Raw genomic sequence first — 22,391 nt, forward strand, 5'->3', positions numbered from 1 at the left:
ACAGTTCAGTGCTTATCCTACAGCACCACACCAGGAGTCTATTTGTTTCTATCTACTCGTAAATTTTTCTTAAACTGCTTACACAATCAATAGCATAGATACATTATAATTGTTTGCTAAAAATTTACTTTTTACTCCAAGTGATATACACATAGATCCAAGTCTTCCACAAACTTTGTATTATATCAGACTAGCTCTTTCAACTATGTCTTAATCTTGTTAAGAACTAACGCATTCAACGCAATCTCTTATGAATCTCTACCTCAGAAATTATAAGAATATTGGCAGGTTTGGCACACCAAGTTTTTACATGAAGTTCACCAGCTACTGAATGTTTTGTGGTGGGAGAAAGAAAAAGAGCATAGTTAATCAATAATAAATCAAAAGTTCAAGGTTTAGATTTGATCTTCTAAATTCCTCTGATGCAACACCAGAGTTTGTTCAGGCATTTCGGTCTCTTTTAATATTTTAGGAACCTCATGTTTTGAAATGTTTTTTTGAACAAAATTATTTAAATAAAAAGATTTAAAGAATTCATACTACACACAATTAATTCATTAAATAATTCTGCTGCCTATTTTCATCCATCAAAAATATATAAGGGCCAATTTAAATTCTTGATAAATGAGCAATCAGGGATATCACATTGATTTGATAGTGTCTGGCAAAGAAATCCAATGGTGAAGGTTTCGAGTGGGTAAATGTATGATTTCCCCCAGTCAAATATCAATCACATTAGAGATTTCCTTGATGTCTCAAGATGCCCAGATCTGGACAGCCCAGAGCGTCTGCCACTGGCATAAGCACTATATTAACAGGAGTTTTTCAGATTGCATTTAGTTTTATATCTGAAACTACTCCCTTGTCTATCAAGTTTCAAGTCAAATATAGTCTGTCTACTGTAACAAAAACGGCAAGAGGCTCATTCAGATTGGTAAAGGGAAATGCAGGTAGGATAGCACAGAGGTTCTTCTAGTTCCTAAGCAAGGGGGCCAGAATAATGGGAGAAGAAAAAGTCCTTGGCCATTTGAGCTCTGTTTTTAAAGGGAGAAAAAACAAAACAAAACAAAAAATCAGTGCTCAAACCCGGGCTCCTCCACCATCATTTATTTAGTCATTCTGGTGTTGAAGGACAGTGTGACTAGTCTTACTTTTTTATGTTTACAGACAACTTCGATGGTCCTTGTACCATGATCTTTATGAATCAAGTGCAAGTATGTCTATAGAATGAACTTCTAGAAATGGATTTGAATATAGAAAGAACAAACATAGGATGTCAAAGTGGAGGCCCCTGCCTTCTGAGTAGTGCCTGCATCATGTGCTATGTCAAACAGGTGGATTTTACAGTTGTTAAGGCCACCAATTAGGCTTAGAAAATCAGTAAGGCGTGGGAGTAGTTTCCACTCAAGTAAGATTCAAAGAGACTTGATCCAGAGGATTTGAAGAGACTTTTTAGCCCTGAGGGTATCAGGCATCCAAGAGTAGGGCTAGGGAAGTTCATAGATAATCAAGATGATGAGAGAGGATGGTTTTAAAATTGGCAAAAGTTAAAACCATACCCACAAACACACTGTCTTCACCATATACAAAACATTTGTAAATGTGAAAAATACAGGACATTCTGAAATGCTTACACTTGATAAAAATAAACCTGGCCAACCATCTGAGACCAAAAGGGTAGCATATGCCCCAAAACAAAATACAGAAGGAAGGAAGGGGCAGGAAAAATGGCAAAAAACTGGGAACCCAAGAAAGAAGTGGCAATAATGGAGCTACACTGAGGGATATCTAAAAAACAAAATTGGAGACTATTACCTTAAATCACCATTTAACCTGGAACTGAAGCCATTCCTGGAGGTCACCTTTCACCCAAATAATAGATTGGCCTATAACATACAGAATAACACTAATGAATATGCTCCTTAAAATAATCAACTTATTGGACAACATTAGACAAACAGCAAGGAGAGGCTGGGAAACTGGAGGGATGGAAACAGAGAAGGCAGGGTCGAAATGGAGCGAGTGCAAAAGCAAAGAGCAACTACTGCCATGGAACCATCTGTGTGTGCTGAACGGGAAATAAATCTTCTGTGTAAACTTTACCTAAAACACAGTAATGCAGAAGCAGAAATGGAGGTGGGGACTAGGTGTCCCACGGGTCACGAATGAATTAAATCAAATAAAAGGGTGTTTGTATGTTCTGTTTTCCAAATTTCATTTTTCAAATTAATTTATTTTTCTTGTATTTTACCAAAGCATCAATCTGCAGTAGATGGAAATTTTAAAAAACAAAAACTGGTCCTTCGTTGACAGTTTGAATGTACATGAGTCTTTGAAATCTCAGAAAAGACTTCTTGTCTGAATAGAATTACACAGATCAGCCTAGTTAAGTTAGCCGAGGCAAATGTTCATAATTTCTGAAGCACTTAAGATTTTTAAATAATTAATTGCAGAAGCACACCAACTCCTTTAATTTCCATGGATAGAAAGATGCAGCATCTTGATCAGAAGGGAGGAATGCATTAACAAAAGTGTTAGATATTTCAATGCCTACAGGCTCTGCTTTCTTTTAAAGGAATAAAAAATATTAAAGATGGAGGGAAAAATAACGATTTTTCTTTTTAAAATGACTGTACATAATTACCTTATAAATTATTAAACACTATTTTATAAATTGAAAACCTTACTTACAAGATAGCCATATATTATAAGGTTTTCAGTGGTATCAAAAGGCCCATAAGACTAAATGTGCCACTCACTAATAGAAATTCCGCAGGTATACTTTTAGGATTGGGGCACTATTTCAGAAAGTACAAACATTATTTGGCAATGAAAAACCTTTAATTCATTCGTTACTTCCCCTTGAAAAAGCAGAGAGCTCATGGAATAAGACAGGACCTAATAATACTTCAATTGGTGCTGTGGGTTAATGCGCCAGAATGCAAAGCTGTTTGAACTGCCAAGTTGGCAGTTCAAGCTCACCAGCTGTTCTTTGGAAACCCTACACAGGGTCGCTATGGGTTGGAACTGACTCAACGGCACTTCACAACAATACTTCAATGGCAGCAGCACTGGAGAAAAAAACCCCAAGGTGCACTGTACGTGAGCATGGGGTCTTTCAAGGTGATGGTGATGATTGTGTGCCTTCCAGTCAGTTCCGACTGATAGCGACAGGGTTGCTGAGGTTGTAAATCTTTACCGAAAGCCTCAACTTTCTCCCGAAGAGTGGCTAGGAATTCAAACTGCTGACCTCATAATTCGCGAATAGGTCAAAAAGGGACATTAAGTGAGAAAGAGCTACAGATACAACTGCCTATTTCTCAACTCTGCTTTCAGAGGAAAGCTGTCAGAGTACTTGTGTAGGTTAGTTCTAGGCATGCACAAGAAAAGACAACTGGAAGGAACAGGTGTCTGTGGCTCTGGTGCATGTACTTAGTTACATTTCTGGGAAAAGGCCTCAGTGTAAGTGAATTCCAGTAAGAAAGCCAGGTCATAAAGGTTTTTAAAATGCTTGTAAGCAATCCTTTATCACAAATAAAATGAGACCAGTCAGTCAAACATTTCATTTTGGAAGCAAGAGTTCAGAAAGTATTTGGACATTTTAACCACTTACTTTGTTTGATGTCAAGATTAAAATATCCAAGCTAACGGCACACACACTGACAAAATGTATCATTTTACATCTCCCCATACAGGTTAACTGTACATAAACTTCCGTATTTCAAAGCACTTGTCACTTATAAAGTGAAAGATTCAAAATGCCCCATAAATATCTGTTTATTGTCATTTTTAAAAACAATAGTCCCTTGGAAGATTTCTCTCCTTGTGCTTCCAGTTGCTGCTAACATGTCAAGTCAACGTTCTTAGCTGTTCTGAAAAATCTCATAGTAGACAAGGGCTAAGTGCAGACATGAGCAGCTCCATTTTATAAACAAAGTTCCGACCTTCCATTTGATTCCACTGAACTTCTCTGAACGGTCCTCGAAGGTGATTCCACTTGTTATCTTGTAAAACGTCACTCTTTGGGAGGTCTTTACACTGGCTACGGGGAAACTGAACCAGGATCTTGCTGCCACTTTCAGGGCCATTACGAACTGTGGAACAAAACCAAAACATTAAGACACTCATTTTCCAAATTAGAAAACAAGGGTGAATTCCACAATGCCATTCTACCATGAACACACGAACACAAAAACTTTATCTGCCTACACTTACCTATTGTTGTTTATAGGTGCTTTTCTGTTTAATATGCTAAGCAAACATGCAATTTATTTATCAATTCCTTTTTGCACTATAAAAATAAAGCAAGCTGTATTTTGGTTTTAAGGATGTCAAATGTCCTAGATACTTTCTAGAAATTAACACCTGTGTTTTTTTTAAGTGCATTCATTTGATATTTTAGTAATTCCTTGAGTTAGTTAATATATACCTATCATACAGTAAAACCTAACCATTCAGAATTAGGACTGGGAGGGACAGAGGAAAGGTCAATCTAAATTAAGGACTTTAAGTTTTAATACAGTTTAAACTACTACTCAGAAAAGCGTATTTTGAAATTTCTATTAATAAAGACCCAGCAATTTCCAAACTGTAAATTCATGAACTGTGATCCTGTAGGGAAAAATTACTATCTAATCTTTCATCACCAGAGAAGATAACACTAAAACCAAAAGTCCTCTAAATACAGGCTTCAAACAGTTTGTTAAAAAAAAATAAATAAAATTTTGCCATATAAACTAGATAACGCACGTGCAACTATCTACTAAAGGGCCTGGCTCATCCCACTGCCGTCAAGTCTATTCTGACTCACAGCGACCCTGTAGAACTGGCTCACAGGGTTTCCAAGACTGTAAATCCTTACAAATACAGACTGCCACATCATTCTCCTATGAAACGGCTGGTAGGCTCAAAACATCAAGCTTTAAATTAGAAACTGAGTACTTTAACCACTGTCCCAGCAGAGGTTCTAGCAGGTATTTAGTAAAACACTTCTCTCTCTGTTCATATCATTAGGATTAGATATCATTCTTCTCATATCTGCATCAGTACATTTTTAAAAGGCTAAATATATTTACTCAAATAAAGGCTTTAAACAGCAACGTAACAATGCTAGAGGCTATTTTCAGTGTATCTCGTAGGAAAATACGTTGCTAAGCAAAACACTTCTTATAACTGTTAAAAAGAGCAGTCATAACCTCTTGCTCCAGATACCAGGTATGATCAGAAAAATGCTCAGCATAAACAGGACATCAGCTCACTTACTACAGAGATAAATTCACCTTAACGATGAGTAACTATTACAGTGAATGTCAGGAACACACTCCCACTGGTCCCTCCTCATTCAGACAAGCAGACGGTACCTGAAATGGCATAGTCACCACTAGGGGAGGCTACTGTTATGGCAGAGGCGTTGCCGATGCTCTCCACCGGTCCAAGTCCCACATGGTTGCTAAAACTCAGAACTTGCCATCCCATAACCTTGGCCAGCTGCTGAACTGCATGCACCTGGTGCTGGGACATCTGTGAAGGAAAAGAACACTTTACTTGACCACCAGCAGGGATTTTTACTTGAAGTGACTTGGCATAGTGACAAAGTCAACTAACTTGGGGTTTTCACTGCCTCGCAAGACAGCCCTATCTTATGTGCGGGGGATCCTCCGCTGGGTGAGTACTGGGGGCAGAGAGCAGACCACCGCAGAAGCTCAACTAGCATTTCCCTGCCACTCCACAGACAGCGAGTCACAGTAAGGGACTCCCATCTGGATCACTGAATCTGGAGCACAGAGTACTGAACGTCGGCCATTTGTCCTTCCAAATCCACTGTCTGGTTCACCCTCTGTCCTCACTATGGTTATAACAGGAAGGGTTCCTGGCGTGGCACTGTAGGGTAAACACTGGAATGCTAACCATAAGGTCGGCAGTTCAAACCCACCAAGTGCTCCTTGGAAACCCTATTCAGTGTCCTTATGAGGTAGAACAGACTCAACAGCACACACAACATGAGAGGAAGGAGCTCAAAACAGATAGCTGGGTGTGCAACTCTTACCTGAGATAGAAGGAAATCCTGTAGCTCCTGCTCCTGATGAGACAGTGTAATCACTCTTCCATCTCTGTGTACAACTCGGATCTGCTCAACTCCAATATTCAACTGCAGCTGAATAGACCTAGACAGACATAAATACAGAACATCAGAAATGCATCAAAGGAAAACACTACAGTTTTAAAACTCTACTCCAACACCCATGATCCTCAGGGGTCCTCTTAGAGTCAACTAGACAAACTCATGCAACACTGCCAGAGGCCACACTGACAACCAGGCTATGCAGAGAGGTACAGGGCAAGAACCGCAGCTTGTCAGCCGGGCAGCATCAGCTGCTTCTCTTCTACTCAGTCCTCACAGCAGAACACAGTTGTCTACACAGCAATACAGCTTAGTTGCAAGGAGATGAGATCCACATTGGGTAGGTGCAGGACCTGCCCTGAATAAGAAACCTTATTCCACAAAGGAGCCAAGAGCTCTTGTGACAATTCCACAGAATGGCTTCTGGGGTTCCCCCAAGACACACGTCAGTTTTAAGTCACTCAATCCAGGATAGCCCAAGATGGCCCTATAAGGTACAGAGAGCTTCTCCCAGTCCAGATGTATTTTACCAATGTGGGATCATTTAACCATAAGCAATACTGACAGCTATCCTAGGTAACACTGTTCCTGTCAGGATACCAGGACACTAGAGTTAAAGAAGTAACTGAAGGTCAAATTCTCCTGCAGAATGAGAAGCTTTTTGTTAATACTTTACCTCTACCTCCTGAAATAATAGCAAGCAATCCAGAATACGTACAATCTGTTAACTTGACCTAGATCAAACAGACACTCATAAAATAGCTAATGAATAACATGCAGATCACATTATTGCCAGACCAGCTTGCTATTATTTAACGTATTAACTGTACAGGAAACAAAACATTCTCCAAATTAAATAATCTAAACGACCAAATGCAGTAACAGAGTATTAACTTCTTCCTACATTTGATGGCACTTCATTCCTAATTTGTTTTACAGTAAACATTACAGAATAAAGCATTTTGACAACTGTCCATAAAAATATAATTTTGATTGATTAAAGGTTTGATACTCCATTCTAGAAAAATAAAACTCTCAAAAGGTTTAAAGGAAAAGACTTATAAATCTATCCAAATTTTAAAAAATTCTTTTTTTTTTTTAACACAAGTATGCGGGACTAGGAATTCCCATCACTACTGGTGGAAGCATGCTGATCTAACTGCTTTGAAGAGAAATATGGTAATATCCAGCACAATTTGGAATGTTTTTTTTCGTTTGACTCATAACTTGTCATTAGTTATTCTATACATATATTTACATGTTTACAAAATCACTTTCCTGGTATCCAAGCCAAATAATTATCAATAGAACAATGACTAAAAGTTTTGATATGTACAATATGAAGCTGTATAAAATAACAAAGCAGCCCTGTCTGTGGTGTCCTAAGGAGCTCTGGTAGCGTAGTGGTTACGAGTTGGGCTGCTAATCTCAAGTTCAGCAGTTCGAGAATACCAGAGGTTCCATGGAGAAAGATGAAGCTTCCTGTTTCTGTAAAGATTTATAGCCTGAGAAACCCTATAAAGGGCTGCTATGAGCTGGAACCGACTCCACAGCACATATCCACCACCACCATACATGACGCTGTAGAATAAGCACTGGACCACAAGGTTGGTTCAAACTAGCAGCCACTCTTGGAAAACCCTACACAGGATCACTATGAGTCGTAATGGACTCAATGTCACTTAACAGCAACATATGTGCTGGGACGATACCCTGGTGACTCAGTGTTAAGTTGAACATTGGGCTGCTAACTACAAGTTTGGCAGTTGAAACTTACCAGTCACTCCATGAGGGAAAGACGAGGCGTCTGCTTTACTACTTCGGAAACCCTGTGGAACACTTCTACTCTGTCCAATAGAGTCACTATCAGTCAGTCAACTCAATAGCAGTAGATTTGGTTTTGGTTCCTATGTGCTGATACTACTGCTGTTGTTAAGGGTCGTGGAGTTGGTTCTGACTCACAGGGATCCTCTGTAGCATTTTCAAGGAATGGCTGCTGAGTTTGAACCACCCACCTTGTGATTCAAACCAATCTTATAGTACAATGTTTATCCTAAAGCATCATACTCAACTCCATATGTGATGTTGTTGTTGTTAAGTGCCACTGAGTTGACTGTGACTCACAGCGACTCTGTATAGCATTTCTGAGGAGCAGCTGGTGAGCTTGACCTTGCAGTCCAGCGCATTAACCCGTAGCGCCACACCAGGACTCCATATGTGTTGATGTTGTTGTTGTTAAGTACTGTGGAGTCGGTTGCAACTCACAGTGACCCTGCACAGGGTTTCTGAGGCTATAAATCTTTACAGTAGCAGAACACCTCATCTTTCTCCCGCAGAACAGCTGGTAGTTTCGAACTGCCAACCTTGAGGTTAGCAGCCCGATTCATAACCACTATGCTACCAGAGCTCCTTATATGTGCTGATAAGGAATGCTTATTCACCAACATGATACTATTGAAGAAGAGGCAAGGAAGAAACTATCAAAAAGGCTTAGTAGGGGCCGGATGTAGAATTCATATGCTAGAATTTCCTAGAAGAATGCATAAGAAACAGTTTTAAATGGTTGCTTGTGAATAGAGGAACTAAGGGATGAAGTTGTGAGAGATGACTAAACCCCTCTAAACAGCACCAGCTAACCCTAACTATGGAATCCTGGCCTGGTACTGTTGGATCAGCACCTGACTGCTAACCACAAAGCTGGGGGTGTAAACTCACCAGTTGCTCCTTGGAAACCCTATACTGGGTCACTATGAGTCAGAACTGACTCAAAGGCACTTTACAAAAATAACAACCCTAGCTATAAAAGATAAGGAAAAGAACATACTACCTTCCTCTCTCCACCTGTTTCTGTCAAGGTGAAAATTATCATTACACTAGGTCCTGTGACAAAATGCCATAGATGTTTCATCTTATTTCTACAAGTGAACAATTTAATGCTGATTTTCTTTCCCCATTTTCCTTTTTTCGCTCTCTCTCTCCTTTTCTAATGTTTGTTATAAAAAATTTCAAACACATGAAAATTTAAGAATTGTGTAACATAAAACTCTATGTTCCCACTACCTAGCATGAGTGTTTATAAACGTATTCCACCTATATTTACAAGCCAGCCTTCACTTCCCCACCTCCAACACATTCCCATTGTTTTATCTTTTCTTTAGGTACTGAGGTAGAAAAATCCAATTGATTCAACTTCATTCATTCCCAGGTTTTTTGGGAAGCTTAAACACTTTTTTTCCCCATTGTATACTATTTTATCTTCCATTTGAATTGTTTGTTTGTTTTTACAACCCTCCTCTATCACTTTTCATTTAAAAACTAACAAATTTAAATCTCCACATTAAAAAATAAACTATAAATGTACCTTATGCCTACTTTACCTAAGGGAGGTAATTTTGTGTGTTTTGCTCACTGGAGAGACCACCATGCCTGGTTAGGTCAGTCTGAAATAAAGTAAATGATGTTTGAAAAATAAAAACTACTCAGAGATCCTGATATGTGTTTGTGTATGCTCACTCCAATTGACTTAGGGAAAGGGATTCAACTACATCGTCATCTCTTAAATTTCAGAAAGGCTAAAATGGAGGCCAAAGTATCCTTTTCTGCCCATATAGATTTACAGCCTCGGAAACCCTGTGCAGGATCAGTATGAGTCGGAACCGACTCCACGGTACTTGACAACAACCCAATTTACAAAGTCCTGGTGTGGCGCTGTGAGTTAACGTGTGGGACTGTTAAGTCGGTCTGAACTGCAAGGTCGGCAGTTCAACCTCACTAGCTGCTCCTAAGAAACCCTATAGAGGGTTGCTATGATTTGGAACAGACTCAAAAGTACTTAACAACAACAACCCAATTTACAGGGAGTGCAATGGCTCAGTAGAATAAACACTGGACTGCAAACCACAAAGTCGCTGGTTTTAGTCCACCAACCACTCCAAAGGAGAAATATGAGGCTTATTGCTCCTGCAAAAATTTACAGCTTTCGAAACTCCATATAGTGTCACTATGAACTGGAACCAACTAGAAGGTACCTAACAACCCAATTTATATTAACTTGTGATCTGTGAATGCAAATATAGAAAACCAAAACTGCCATCTCTGTGAAAGCTAGGGACAAGGGATATTTCACCCTTTTCAAAGACAAGTGTCAGTAAGTTATAAGAGCACATTCATGAACTCGATAAGCTTTATGGTCAACACCAGACCAGGGAACAGCTACAAAGCTTAGGCTGTTTTTGGCACCATATTGAGAACACAGGCTCTATAGTAAATGGACCTACTCACTTCAAATAGACTAGTTTTGTCTTAGCCTCTAGCAAGAACTGAAGCAGCCCTGAATCTAAGGAAATTAGGAACTTTCTGCCCAATGCTGCTATATCTCAAATATCCGGCATTTATCGGATAGAAACTATGTTAGATATTCTTACCTCTCATTCTTACAAATAGTCTGGAAAAAGAAATCAAACACACTACCAACAAGTCAATTCAATTCTGACTCAGAGTGAACTGACAGGACTGAGTAGAACTGCTGGTGAGGTTTCCGAGACTATAAACATTTATGGGAGCAGACAGTCTCGTCTTTCTCCTAAGGATTTTGACCTACCAACCTTGCAGTTAACAGCCGAATACTTATCCACAGAGCTATCCAAGTATTCTACCATTGATACAGTTTGCTGAAATGCTATGCCATCCTACAAACAATAACAAAAAAGCTTAATCACTCAGCAATCATCAAAACACAACAATAACTTTACATGCTAAATGTTTAACTCAGATTTCTAATACTTACTTGCATATTTGTTCATAGCCTTGTGAAGTGATTAAAACTTTCACACTAGACTCATAAACATCATTAATATTTGACCAGTGGGCCTGGATCTGAGGGTCCTCAATGCGACTTGCTAAGCTGTCGATGGTTGCAGCAGTTCTTTTAAAAGAAAATAAAACAATGTAAACCATCACATAGAATAAGATTTAAATAATTTATCAATTTTATAAAATATTTAAAACTTAAATGAGTTTTCCCATCATTTGATAAGCGAAGACTTTAAAGAATTCTTTGTATAGCTAGAAGAAAACGAAGCCTTAAAAGCTGCCACTCTGAGATGCATAATGGTTCTGAAGGTACTTATTTCTATGGTCCTTATTTACTTCAGGGAATACTGAATTTTACCATCAACTGAAATTTGCAAGATGAATGTCTTGCAAAAAAATATGAGAGCATCCAGAAAATATATGAAATAATTAATAAAGGGAAAAGGAAAGCAATTTCAATGAAAAATAGTAATTGTGTTCACCCGTACCTGCTCCTCAGAAAAATATGCTTTGCTTGTTTAATGATTTTTTCCAGAAGTCCTTCACTTGACTGCAACGAATTAATTTCATTTTTATCAAAAGCATGAGGCCCTGAAAGTCTCATTCTCTTGTGGCCAAAAGGTGCACTTGCTGGATGAGGCATCATGATGGAACTCAAGGTCTGTTTATGAAACTGTAACAACAAAAAGCCATTTTAAATGGCCAAAATTCACCATAGGAAATACTATGCAATATTCAATCCAAGGAGGGCTCACAATTTAGAAAGGTGAAAGCAGTGTGCTCGAATCTCATCTGGCGGCAATCCTGAATACAGGTAAGAGCTAATCTACGAGGTCATTCATGTTTGTATGGAAGTATGCATATCACGTTCTAATCATTATTTTAGAAGTTTTAAAACATGAAACCGATTCAATTTCAATAATTCTCGTCAAGAGAACACAAGCAATCAGTAAGGAGTTCTTCCACAGTACCCTAGATTAGGTGCTTTGTTCATCAGAACCAACTGAGCAGCACTTTAGAGGTACAGATATCATCACAGTCTTTTGGAGTTATGGTGTGGCACTGTACGATAAGCACTAGAGTGCTAACCAAAAGGCTGGCAGTTCAAACCCACCAGTCACAGGGTTGTTAAGAGTGGAATGGGCTCAACAGCATCACCTGCTAAACTAGAATTTGGGGCAAGGTGCATGAAGCTGAGTCCTGGTATGGCACTGTAGGGTAAGCCCTAGACCATGAACACAAAGGTTAGTGGTTCAAACCCACCAGCCACTCCTCATAAACCCTACACAGGATCACTATGAATCAGAACTCGACAGCATTTAACAACACTTAAGTTTCTCAGGAAATTCTTTTGAAATGAGCTTAAGCTGTGAATCAGCATTCTGGAAACAGAATAACCTAAAGGTACCTCAACTCAACTGTCTCGGTCAGACACTGTCAAGACACTTTCCCTGATCCCTCAATTAGAATCACCCCATCTTCTGCACCCTATAACATGAACTTCTCATATCTATTTCTACTACAAAGACTAGGGATAGTATTCTGATTATCTCTATATGCCCCAGCACAAACCAATGATCTTCCCTATCACAAATAGCCAGTGACTACTGTTACTATGTGAGTAATGGAGACTCAATCGAGGGACCGCTGTACATCCTCACTGTCCGGAAAATGCTTAACACAATGAAAAGAAAAATATTTATTTCATTACCTCTCGAATCAGTAGATGCAAATTATGTTCTAGAACATAAAGATGGTCCTCTGGACTTTGCTTCTCAGTAGCAGATTTTTGGGATTTCTTATCATTTGAGGAGTGGCACAAAGAAATAGATAACTGCAAGTCTATTATTAAAAAAAAAAAAAAAAAGGACAAATTTAAAATATTCTAAAATATGGAAATGAACAAACTGTTTACTCTCATAAAAGTATAACCAATAGCCCATTATCAAAAGACACATTCTAAATTTGAAGATCAGCTCTTGTGATTAACATTGGTAAACCAATATGACTAATCATGAATATAATAAACAAGCAAGTATTTTAACAATTTAAATTCTGTTGACCTACAACATGACTGTTTACCTTGAACAGAAGCTATAAATTCATTTGTTTCTTCCAGCTTTTAAAAAATTAAAATACAGAATTGGTATCTGTTCTTAATGACTAGAAGATAAATACTTTCCCCTGCTACTATAAAAATGGAATTTTTCACTTCTAGAACTCATTCTTTTGATAAGATCTAAAAAGATAGTCCTCAGAACTTACATGAGAAAGTACGTTAACTACAAACTGATGTTCAAAGTTAAGTCCAACTACTTTATAACAATAGTATACAATTCAATTTCTACCAACTTAGGAATGGCTGTTGTTGTTAAGTGCTGTCGAGTCGGTTCTGACTCAGCAACCCGGAGCATTTCCATGGAGCAGCTGATGAGTTTGAACTGTGGTTCAAACCAATCTTGAGGTCTAGTGCTTTATCCTATGGTGCCATACCAGGACTCCTTAGGAATGTTAAGGACATTTTAATAAACTAAACTTTTGTTTTCTTTGTTTCTTTCTTTCTGAGATCTCATTTACTCAATAAGGGTAAAAAAAAAAAAAAATAAAAAAACACATCTCTGAAAAATCTCCCACCAGTGGCATTAGTATGGACACTTTAAAGCAATTTGTTGTTGTTGTTATGTGCCGTGGAGTCGGTACCGACTCATAGCAACCCTGAACAAGGTTTCTGAGGCTGTAAATCTTTACGGGAGCAGAAAGCCTCATCTTTCTCCTGCAGAACTGGTAGTTTCGAACTGATGACCCTGAGGTTAGCAGCCTGATTTGTAACCACTATGCTACCAGTAAATGCTACTACAAATTTTTAACACACACTATTGTAAAATCCAAGACTTACATTATTTAAGACACAGAACACAATTAGCAGTGTAGTTATGTTCATGCTTTATAGCTACTTTTGCTATCATTGTTCCCGGAGCACACTCAAATAGCTACCCCCTTTGTTCTATTCCTAAAGTTACAAAACTCTATTTTAAAATGTTAAAAGGGTTGGTCTCTCTTACTTGGAAAGGGCTGAGAGATAATTTGGTTTTTCACTACAATGTGAGGGATTTGTGATTTAATTTGAACAGCTTCCCGAGATAGCTGTGCAAAAATTTCTTTACACAAGAGAACATTTTGCGCTGCTTCTAATTTTGTCTGCCAATGTGGAGAACCTGAAAAATAGGAAATAAACGTTTATCTCAATTATCTAAATATAGTATTATTAGCTGGTTTGCAAGGTTATTTGAATAGATAAAAGAGTTCAGAAAACATTTTATTAAAGTATATACATTTCTTCATTTCATTTATATAGAAAACTGATTAAGTTTACTCTTTAAAAACCATTACTTAGTTACTCACAAATAGTTCATTAACTTAACAGTTATAGAAGATTATACAAGAGTACATTTCTAATTGTTCTTACTCTAAACACCTGTTTCTCTTGTCTATATTATCACTAGTATATTTCCAAATGTAAGTTCAGACCTGGTTTGGACTTGGGCAAAGGTCGTTTGAAGAGGTTAACTGTGCCAAGGTCACCGAGATCTGGAGCCTGTTTCTGAATGGAAACCTATGTGACCATATGAACATGAAAAGGAAAAATGTCAGCGAATTCCTGGACTATTAACAATAAGTTATTTGAGACATACTTTGACATATACCTTTATATATGCAGATCCCTCCAAATCACTAGGAATTTGTACATCAAGGGGACAGTAATCTTCTGGTATTTTCTTATCCAGATCAATATCTGTATTCTTTATTACTTCAAATGTACCATGATGGGGAAAGAGAGATCCTAATAGAGTAGTAGAATTAAAAAAAAAAAAATTAATACATTTATTTAACCTACATTTTAAGTACATAATAATAATACTTCATGACCACATTGCTGAATCATAAAATGGTGTGCGTGTATGTGTTAGAGAGATTTGGCATAGATGGGCAAAGAAGGCTGGTAAGCAAAGGGAAGAAGGAAGGAGGAAAAGTTATTTACCTTAAAAATAACAACAACAAAAACACCCACTTCTTAGTCTAATGGCATCATTATAAAATGATGGCCGTCCAAACGGTTTTTCTAAAATGGGATATGACAAAAGGATCTACTGTAAAATGCCTCCTCACACTTAAACATGGAGACTGAATACCTCTGGAATGTAGCCTCTGTAGAAAAACTGCAGTTAAGTGTTTTGAATTTAGCAAAAGAAAGATAAAAGGATAATAAGCACATACTTTTTAGCTAGTTTCTAGATTTTCGTGTATTTGTGTAGTTAAGTAAGTTGCTCTTAGTGTGGTTAAATATAATTGTCTTTGTATAACAAGGAAAGATTTTTAAGACCTTGCAATTAGAAACATGTAAGTGAATTCCTTTATAATCCTGAATGACATTTCCACTGACAGGAACTAAGAAAGTATTTTTATGTAACTATTTGTTATAAAGAATTTACAGTGCTCACAACTAGAAAGCACTGTTTCTACAGACCACCTATTAAAATATAAAAATGGTTTAAACATCTTTAATTGTTTTGAAATGGGATTTCACCATCAGAATTCAAAATTTCCCCATCAGCATCAATGCTGAGGCAGCTGGCTATCTGACCTAACCTGCTCAGCCTCCTCTCCCAGTCGGCAGTCAGCCATCTCTGTCCTGTTCTCTGAAGCTCAGGGTTCCTGAGTCACCATCTGTCGCTGTTTTACCTGGTCTCCCATGAGCTTGTTGCAGAGGGTTTGCTCAGCACATCTGCCTACTCCCAGAAATTCAAATGCTACAAACTTGTAACTTAAAGCTCTTCTGATCTTATGAGGCTTTACCTTCATCATCTTGAGAAACCTTCTATTACATAGATCAAGAACAAAGGATTTATATCAAAAGATGTGAATTTGAGGTCAAACTTTCTTTGGTACAATCCAATAAAATATATATTATGTACATCAGTATTGCAAGCCTTGGTTGAAAGAGAAGAAGGAAGGCAAAGTGTTTTCACCAGTCTCTCGTCATCTAGGACTTGAAAACAGTTTAGCAAGCGAAGTAGAAGGAAAATAGAAACACACCTTTTCTCCTGGATTTTCATGTTTTAAGAGTTACTATGGGTAAAACCATTCGAGGAATCTAGTCCTACCTCATTTCTGACTAAAATGGCAATTGTGTTCAGAGTGTGTTAGTATACACATGCTCTTAAATTCTTTGGTAAATGTACCCACTGAAAGGTTTTTTAAAACTGTATCTAAACCATTTATCATGGCATTAAGGAGTCCTGGTGGCACACTTGGCTGCTAACAAAAGTTGGACAGCTAGGTGGAAGATCTACTGCAGTAGAGATTACAGTGAGGAGAAGCCCCTGAAACCACTGTACTCTGTCACGTGGGGTCACTATGAGTTGAAACCAACTCAAAGGCACCTAACAGCATCATAAGGTTATGGTAAGAGTGGTTTTAGCTCCTTCGTATAATGTATAGAAATTAAAATTTTAATGTATAGAAATTAAAATTTCCAAATGTAGTGTCTGAGAAGTGAGAGACGACGCACCATTCCAAACACCATTCCAAACAGTACAAGAAAAACACAGATGCTTTTTTTTTCAACCATTATTCATACCTGCACTTCTGTAGCTCAGGTCTCCAAGAATTTTATCGCCTACTTTTCTGAGTTTCCAGTGTTGCCTTAATCTCAGAAGCTCAGAGTTGAAGTCTCTTTGAAGCTTATTTTCTTGATTTTCAGTAACTGATTTAGTCAATCTTTCTGCTCCTTTCAGTAGGATCTGTGCTGCTCCAGCAAGTGACTTCTTCTTAGATATCAACTGTAACGTCTGCGGATTCTATCAAAAACAATCCAAAAGTCAAGCTCTGTATTGTTTTTAAATTACATATTTTAAATAAAAAAATACTAAGGAGACGATTTACAAACTAAAGAAACTAGAAAGAGGGGATGAGGAGGAGAGTACACATAATAATATATAACCCCTCTTTACTTATTGACACGGTTGAATTCCAAAGACCAGGTTACTATGTGAAATCGGTGTTAAGATGGAAGTTGGGGCCATTGTGTTTCCAAGGCCAGTGTTATCCTCCCACCTGTGTTGCTCACCTGTCGGTCGCCCCTGGTGCATCTCAGGATGACATAATACAAAGAGCTGTTGAAAGAAAGCTTCCTTAACTTAACATCATGAGAGAAGAGAAGGTAAGCATACAAGATGAATGAACCTCAGATAGGACAGATCCCAAAAGAAAATCACCAACACATATCATAACCAAACTTTCCAAAATCAAGACATGAAAAGAATCCTGAGAGAAGCTTGTGGAAAACAAAAATTTGCCTACAAAGGAGAACCAATAAGACTAAAGTTCTGATTTCTCAGCAGAAACCAGGCAGGCAAGAAGGCAACGAGATTACATATACAACACTCAATCCAGATATAGAAGTATTTAAAGTGAAGCAAATACTGTTGTTATGTGCTGTAAAGTCAGTTCCGACTCATAGTGACCCTGTATAGAATTCCCAAGGAGTGCCTGGTGGATTTGAGCCTCCACCTATGGTTCAAATCGACCTTGTTACAATTTGGGGACTGTCATAGATTGAACTGCATGCCCCCAAAATATGTGTCAACTTGGCTGGGTCATGATTCTCAGAGGTTTTGCAGATACGTAATGACGTAATATGGAAGTTCAATGATGAGTCCCCATGATATAATCTGATGTGATAATTCAAGTAAGGGGGTTAAGAGTAGGCTACATACCCCTAATTCCACTACAACCCTGGTCCCATGTAAGGGAGTTTCCCAGGAATATGCCTACAACATAAGATATAAGTATCTTACACAGATCAAAGGAAAGAGAAGTGAGCAGAGAAAGGGAAGACCTACTACATCTAGAAGGAACAGCAGGGAGTACAGTATCCTTTGACCCTGGGTCCCTACACTGTGAAGCTCCTAGATCCAGGGAAAGACTGATGCACAACCCAGGGATCTCTCCAAGGAATGCTGGGCCTACATATGCTGAAAGGAGACAAAGACCCATCCCCAGGCAGACAGGAAAAAAAAGCCTTCTCCTAGAGCTAGCACATTGAATTTGGACTTCTAACATCCTAACTATGAGAGAATAAATGTGTTTGTTAAAGCCTTTAACTTGTGGTATGTCTGTTACAGCATCACTAAATTACTAAAACCAAGACCTACAGAGTTATAACATTATACCCTCCAGTTCCCTTTCCCATGAGATCTAAGCAGTGGTCTGGATGGCCATAACAGGAGGAAAAGTAATACTGAAACCGACCTCAGTGGTTTTCTAGCACATTGGGCTAGTTTCAGACGGGTTCAAACAAGACTGAATTCACAGACTGTGTGTCCTCATTGCTAGAATGTGGAGTAAGTGGGTGAAGCGAAGAGTAGTTGCAGTAGAGTAGCTAGACTTACCGAAAGGGTGTGGGGGGTAGAGTATAACTGTCTTGTCTCTTGATTAATAAAAGCATTCTTTTTTTAAATAGAATTAATAAAGTATTACATTATGAATGAAGTGGAACTTTTCTAAGGGTCACTGGAATATAACAAATACTATGTAACACATAAGGAGATACCGTTTAATGCCTGTTTTAGACCATTAGTCTTTCAAACCTCATCTATACTTCCTTTTGCAAGAAGAGAAAAACATACAGCCTAGAAAAATGTTCCTGGGACTTAATAAAATGACAGCGTTCTTGGATTAAAGCCCACAAGTTTTCTCATACCTGTTTTGGAGGAAGCGCATCCTGAGAAACAGGATCAAGAGTCATAAATTTTTTATCCCTAACAATACTGAGAACATCATAGAGAACACACATCTCTGTCAGGGCACTTCTCAGATTGTTCCTCACTGAGTCCCATGGCCAAAGGGAAGGCTGAAATTTGACCAAGCCTAAAACAAGAAATACATATGCATTAGTTAAACAGAATTGAAGATGGAATGCTCATTTACAGCTTCAAAAGTACTAAAATGAGAAATAACAAATTTTATTTCAAAGAGCTCCCTCTTCTTTGATCCCCTTCCCTTCATTTAAGTTAGCATTCCCTACGAGAACAAAACAAATGCACTATCAAATTTCCACAGGTTATCATTAAACACAAGCACTCAAAACTTTTAAGAATATTTGCAAGCTTTATAAATCACACACACACACACTCTTAAACATGAATAAGCAATGTAAAGAATTTCCAAAATAGAGACAAGTATTAAAACAAGTATCACTTATAATGTCCTAATTCAGATGTTAACCACAGTTAATGCTATCTTATTGTGCTTGCTGTTAAATGCTGTGGAGTTAGTTCTGACTCATAGCAACCCTGTATAGAGTTTCCGCAGTGTTAAATCTTCGCAGGAGCAGAAAGCCTCAATTTTCTCCCACAGATTGGGCCCGAACCACAGACATTGTTGTTTGAAGTCCAGTGCTTATTGTATGGAGCCACCATGCTCCACATTTTAATCCTTTTTCTTTTTAAAAACAATTCTTGTATTAAAGACATTCTCACTGTCAGAGAGTTCAAATGATTCACAGCTATAGAATCAAAAGTGGGAGTTCTTGCCCTCTCCTGACCAGAGAAGTAATCTGCATTAACACTCCGGATGTACATGCAAACGTTTTTCTCTGCATCTACATGTTGTTGCCATCATGTAGGGCCCCAAACTCATGAAGAGCCCATCCCATGCACAACAGATAAAATGCAGCTCAGTCCTGAGCCATGCCCATGATCAGCTGGGAATCAGGCAGTGGTGATTCAGTTTTCACTGACTGATTTTCAGAAGTAGATTGCCAGACCTTTCCTTCTAGTCTATTCTACTCTGGAAGTTCTGCTGAAACCTGTTCACCATCAGAGCAACACATAAGCCTCCACTGAAAGCTTTGTATCAGATGCATTGGCCAGGCAATGGACCTGGGTCTCAGGCATGGAAGGTGAGAATCTTACCACAAAATCACCAGTGCCCTCATTTACATATATAGGCTCTCATTTTCCTATCATTTGTTTTCCCCTCTCCCTACTTACTGATATACCTTTGAGACACTTTCACCTAAGCATATATAACCTTCTTCATTTTTTAAAAGACGTATGAAATTGTGACCCAGCCAGACACTCCAACAAGAGTATCCAGGAGGAACAACTAGAGGACACCTAACATCAACATAATATTCTGGCATATGCATGCAAAATAAGTTTAACCATTCCCAGCTAATGGACATGTAAATTGTTTCCATCAATGCTACAGTAAACATTTTGACTACATTATCTGTGTACATATATATACAACCTGGGTTTTTTTTTTTTAACGTTAAATTCTTAGCTGTGATAAATGGATCAAAGGATATGCACATTTTAATAATTCTGAATACATGTTGTTAAGTGCAGTTGAGTTATTTCTGACTCATAAAGACCCTGTATAGGGTTTCCGAGAAGTAGATGGTGAACTGCCAACCTTGTGGTTCCCAGTCCAGTGCTTATCCACACAAGGAGTACTGAACTGCTAAACTGTCTTCTAAAAAAGGCCCTTCCAGTTCACATTCCCAATGCTGGATATCAACAGTTTTAAATTTACGTTAACTTTGTGCATGAAAATAGTAATCAATGTTTTTTGGAGGTTGTTTTTTTTTTTTTTTGCATTAGTGAGACAGCATATTTTCTTATATTTATTGGCATCTGAAGTCTCTTTTCTATAAACTGTTAATATTCTTTACCTATTTGTTGATTTGTCTTTTTCTTTCCAGTTTAAAGAAACTCTTTGAATATTAGGGATATTAATCAGTTGTATGCCAAATGTGTTGCAAATACTTTTCCCAATCTGCCAATTATCTTTTTACTTTGCTTATACTATCTTTTTCCTTGATTAAAAAAAATATATATATGTAATTAATATAGCTACTTGTTCCTTTTTAACTTGTGTTTCCTACCTTGCTTAAGATCTCTACTACTCCCAAAATGGTAATATTTTTCTTTCTATAGTTCTTTCAACATGGTTTTATTTTCTTCACTTGGTACTTTCATCCCTGTGGAAATTAATTTTCATGAGATCTGCAGTAGTAGACACCCTTTTCTCCCCAACTGGACCCCTTCTGTCCTAACACCACTAGCTAGGTTTCTTTAAATGTCCACTTACACAGGGCCTACTGCATAACTAAACCAAAAATTGTGAATTTTTTTTTAATTACTGAGAATAATGAGATCCAAAAACCACTCTGTTTCTAGAAGTCTACAACATCCCCTAACTAGCCTCTCTTCTACCATCTTTATTTTCCACATTTACTGCATTTACTAGATAGCATTCAAAGTAATCTTTTTTAAAACGGATTCATTTGTTGCTACTTAAGAGTCGCCTAAAGTTTTCCTTGGTCCTTACCATTGCCAAAGCATCCTGGCCTACCAGGCTTGCATGGCCTGACCCCTGCTTATTATCTTTTAGACCTCATTCAGTACTTCAATCAACACAGACCTCTTCTCATTTTCAGCAGGGGCTACGGATTATTGTCATTGCACAAGGAAGCAAAGCAGCTTGCCCAAGATCACACAGCTAGTCATTGCCAGGGTGCGCTGACTTTACAGAGCTCAGTAATACGGAACGTTACGTTGCAATCCCTGCATAAGAAAACACTTGGATACAGCGAAACCTGTGTATGCTTGAACTCGAAGGGTTCTTGCAAGTTTTCTGTCTTGACAGGGTGCAGAGTTACTATTTTCCTATCATTCTACAATTGTTGGTTAAGTGCCATCAAGTCGGACCCGACTCATAGTGATCCTGAATAGGGTTTCCAAGAGCGGCTGGTAGGTTTAAACTGTCGACTTTGTGGTTAGCAGTCCGGTGCTTATCCACACCAGCGGTAAATATTTGAGTTCTTCCAGCGTTCACAGGTTTTACTGTATTTATTTAAATACTCCTCCAGTGGCAGTGTCAACACTACACCTAAGAAGACCCCTATAGGATGAGTAGTAAAAGCCAAGCAATGCCTTAAATTGTGCATCTGTTTAAAAAAAAAAAGGCCGCTAATGCACAGAATGATGAGTCCACATGGGTGTTACATTAAAAGCACTCCCACTCACTGCATGTCGCCCGGAGTGAAACTACCAGAGGGAACTGGGACCCCCCCAGACCCGGCTCGGCGGAAACACGGGTCCTACCTTCCTCGTCGTCCTGGTCCGCACTGGACCCAGCGCCTGCCCAGTCTTGCGCGTCGCCCTCAGCCCCCGCCGCCTCCTCCTCCTCGGAGCCGGAACCCTGGCTGAAGTCGATTCGCTGGGCCAGACGCGCCAGGTTCTGCGACATGGACAGCGGCTGCAGATAAGTCTCAGTGCCATCCAGGCCCACCTCCTGGACCTGCTTCTCGCAGGCCGATTCAATGCTGATCCGCACAGCTCGCACCCCTGACATGTTGGCGGTGTGCGACGGGCCCCGTGTGAGGCAA

General features: G+C 38.6%; 1 protein-coding gene across 1 annotated transcript; it reads right to left on the reverse strand.

Moving 5' to 3' along the window:
* Positions 1-3,660: 3,660 nt before the first annotated feature.
* MED17 (mediator complex subunit 17) lies at positions 3,661-22,391 on the reverse strand. The gene is made up of 12 exons (XM_006871200.1): positions 22,108-22,391; positions 18,696-18,862; positions 16,572-16,791; positions 14,638-14,774; positions 14,462-14,546; positions 13,996-14,148; positions 12,645-12,775; positions 11,422-11,606; positions 10,908-11,045; positions 6,047-6,164; positions 5,361-5,520; positions 3,661-4,094 (listed from the first exon to the last, which is right to left on the reverse strand). Exons 1-12 carry the CDS (start codon positions 22,355-22,357, stop codon positions 3,883-3,885), a joined length of 1,956 nt encoding a protein of 651 aa, XP_006871262.1. The 5' UTR covers positions 22,358-22,391; the 3' UTR covers positions 3,661-3,882.

The sequence above is a fragment of the Chrysochloris asiatica genome, unplaced genomic scaffold (assembly GCF_000296735.1).
Source record: "Chrysochloris asiatica unplaced genomic scaffold, ChrAsi1.0 scaffold00163, whole genome shotgun sequence".
NCBI lineage: Eukaryota > Metazoa > Chordata > Mammalia > Afrosoricida > Chrysochloridae > Chrysochloris > Chrysochloris asiatica.

Coding starts and splice junctions, on each gene's coding strand:
- MED17 (XM_006871200.1), bottom strand. CDS start 22,357: ATGTCAGGGGTGCGAGCTGTGCGGATCAGCATTGAATCGGCCTGCGAG. Junction 16,792..18,695: donor ATGCGCTTCCTCCAAAACAG/GTATGAGAAAAC, acceptor TGTTTTTGATAG/AATCCGCAGACGTTACAGTT. Junction 11,046..11,421: donor CATATTTTTCTGAGGAGCAG/GTACGGGTGAAC, acceptor TTCTTTTAAAAG/AACTGCTGCAACCATCGACA.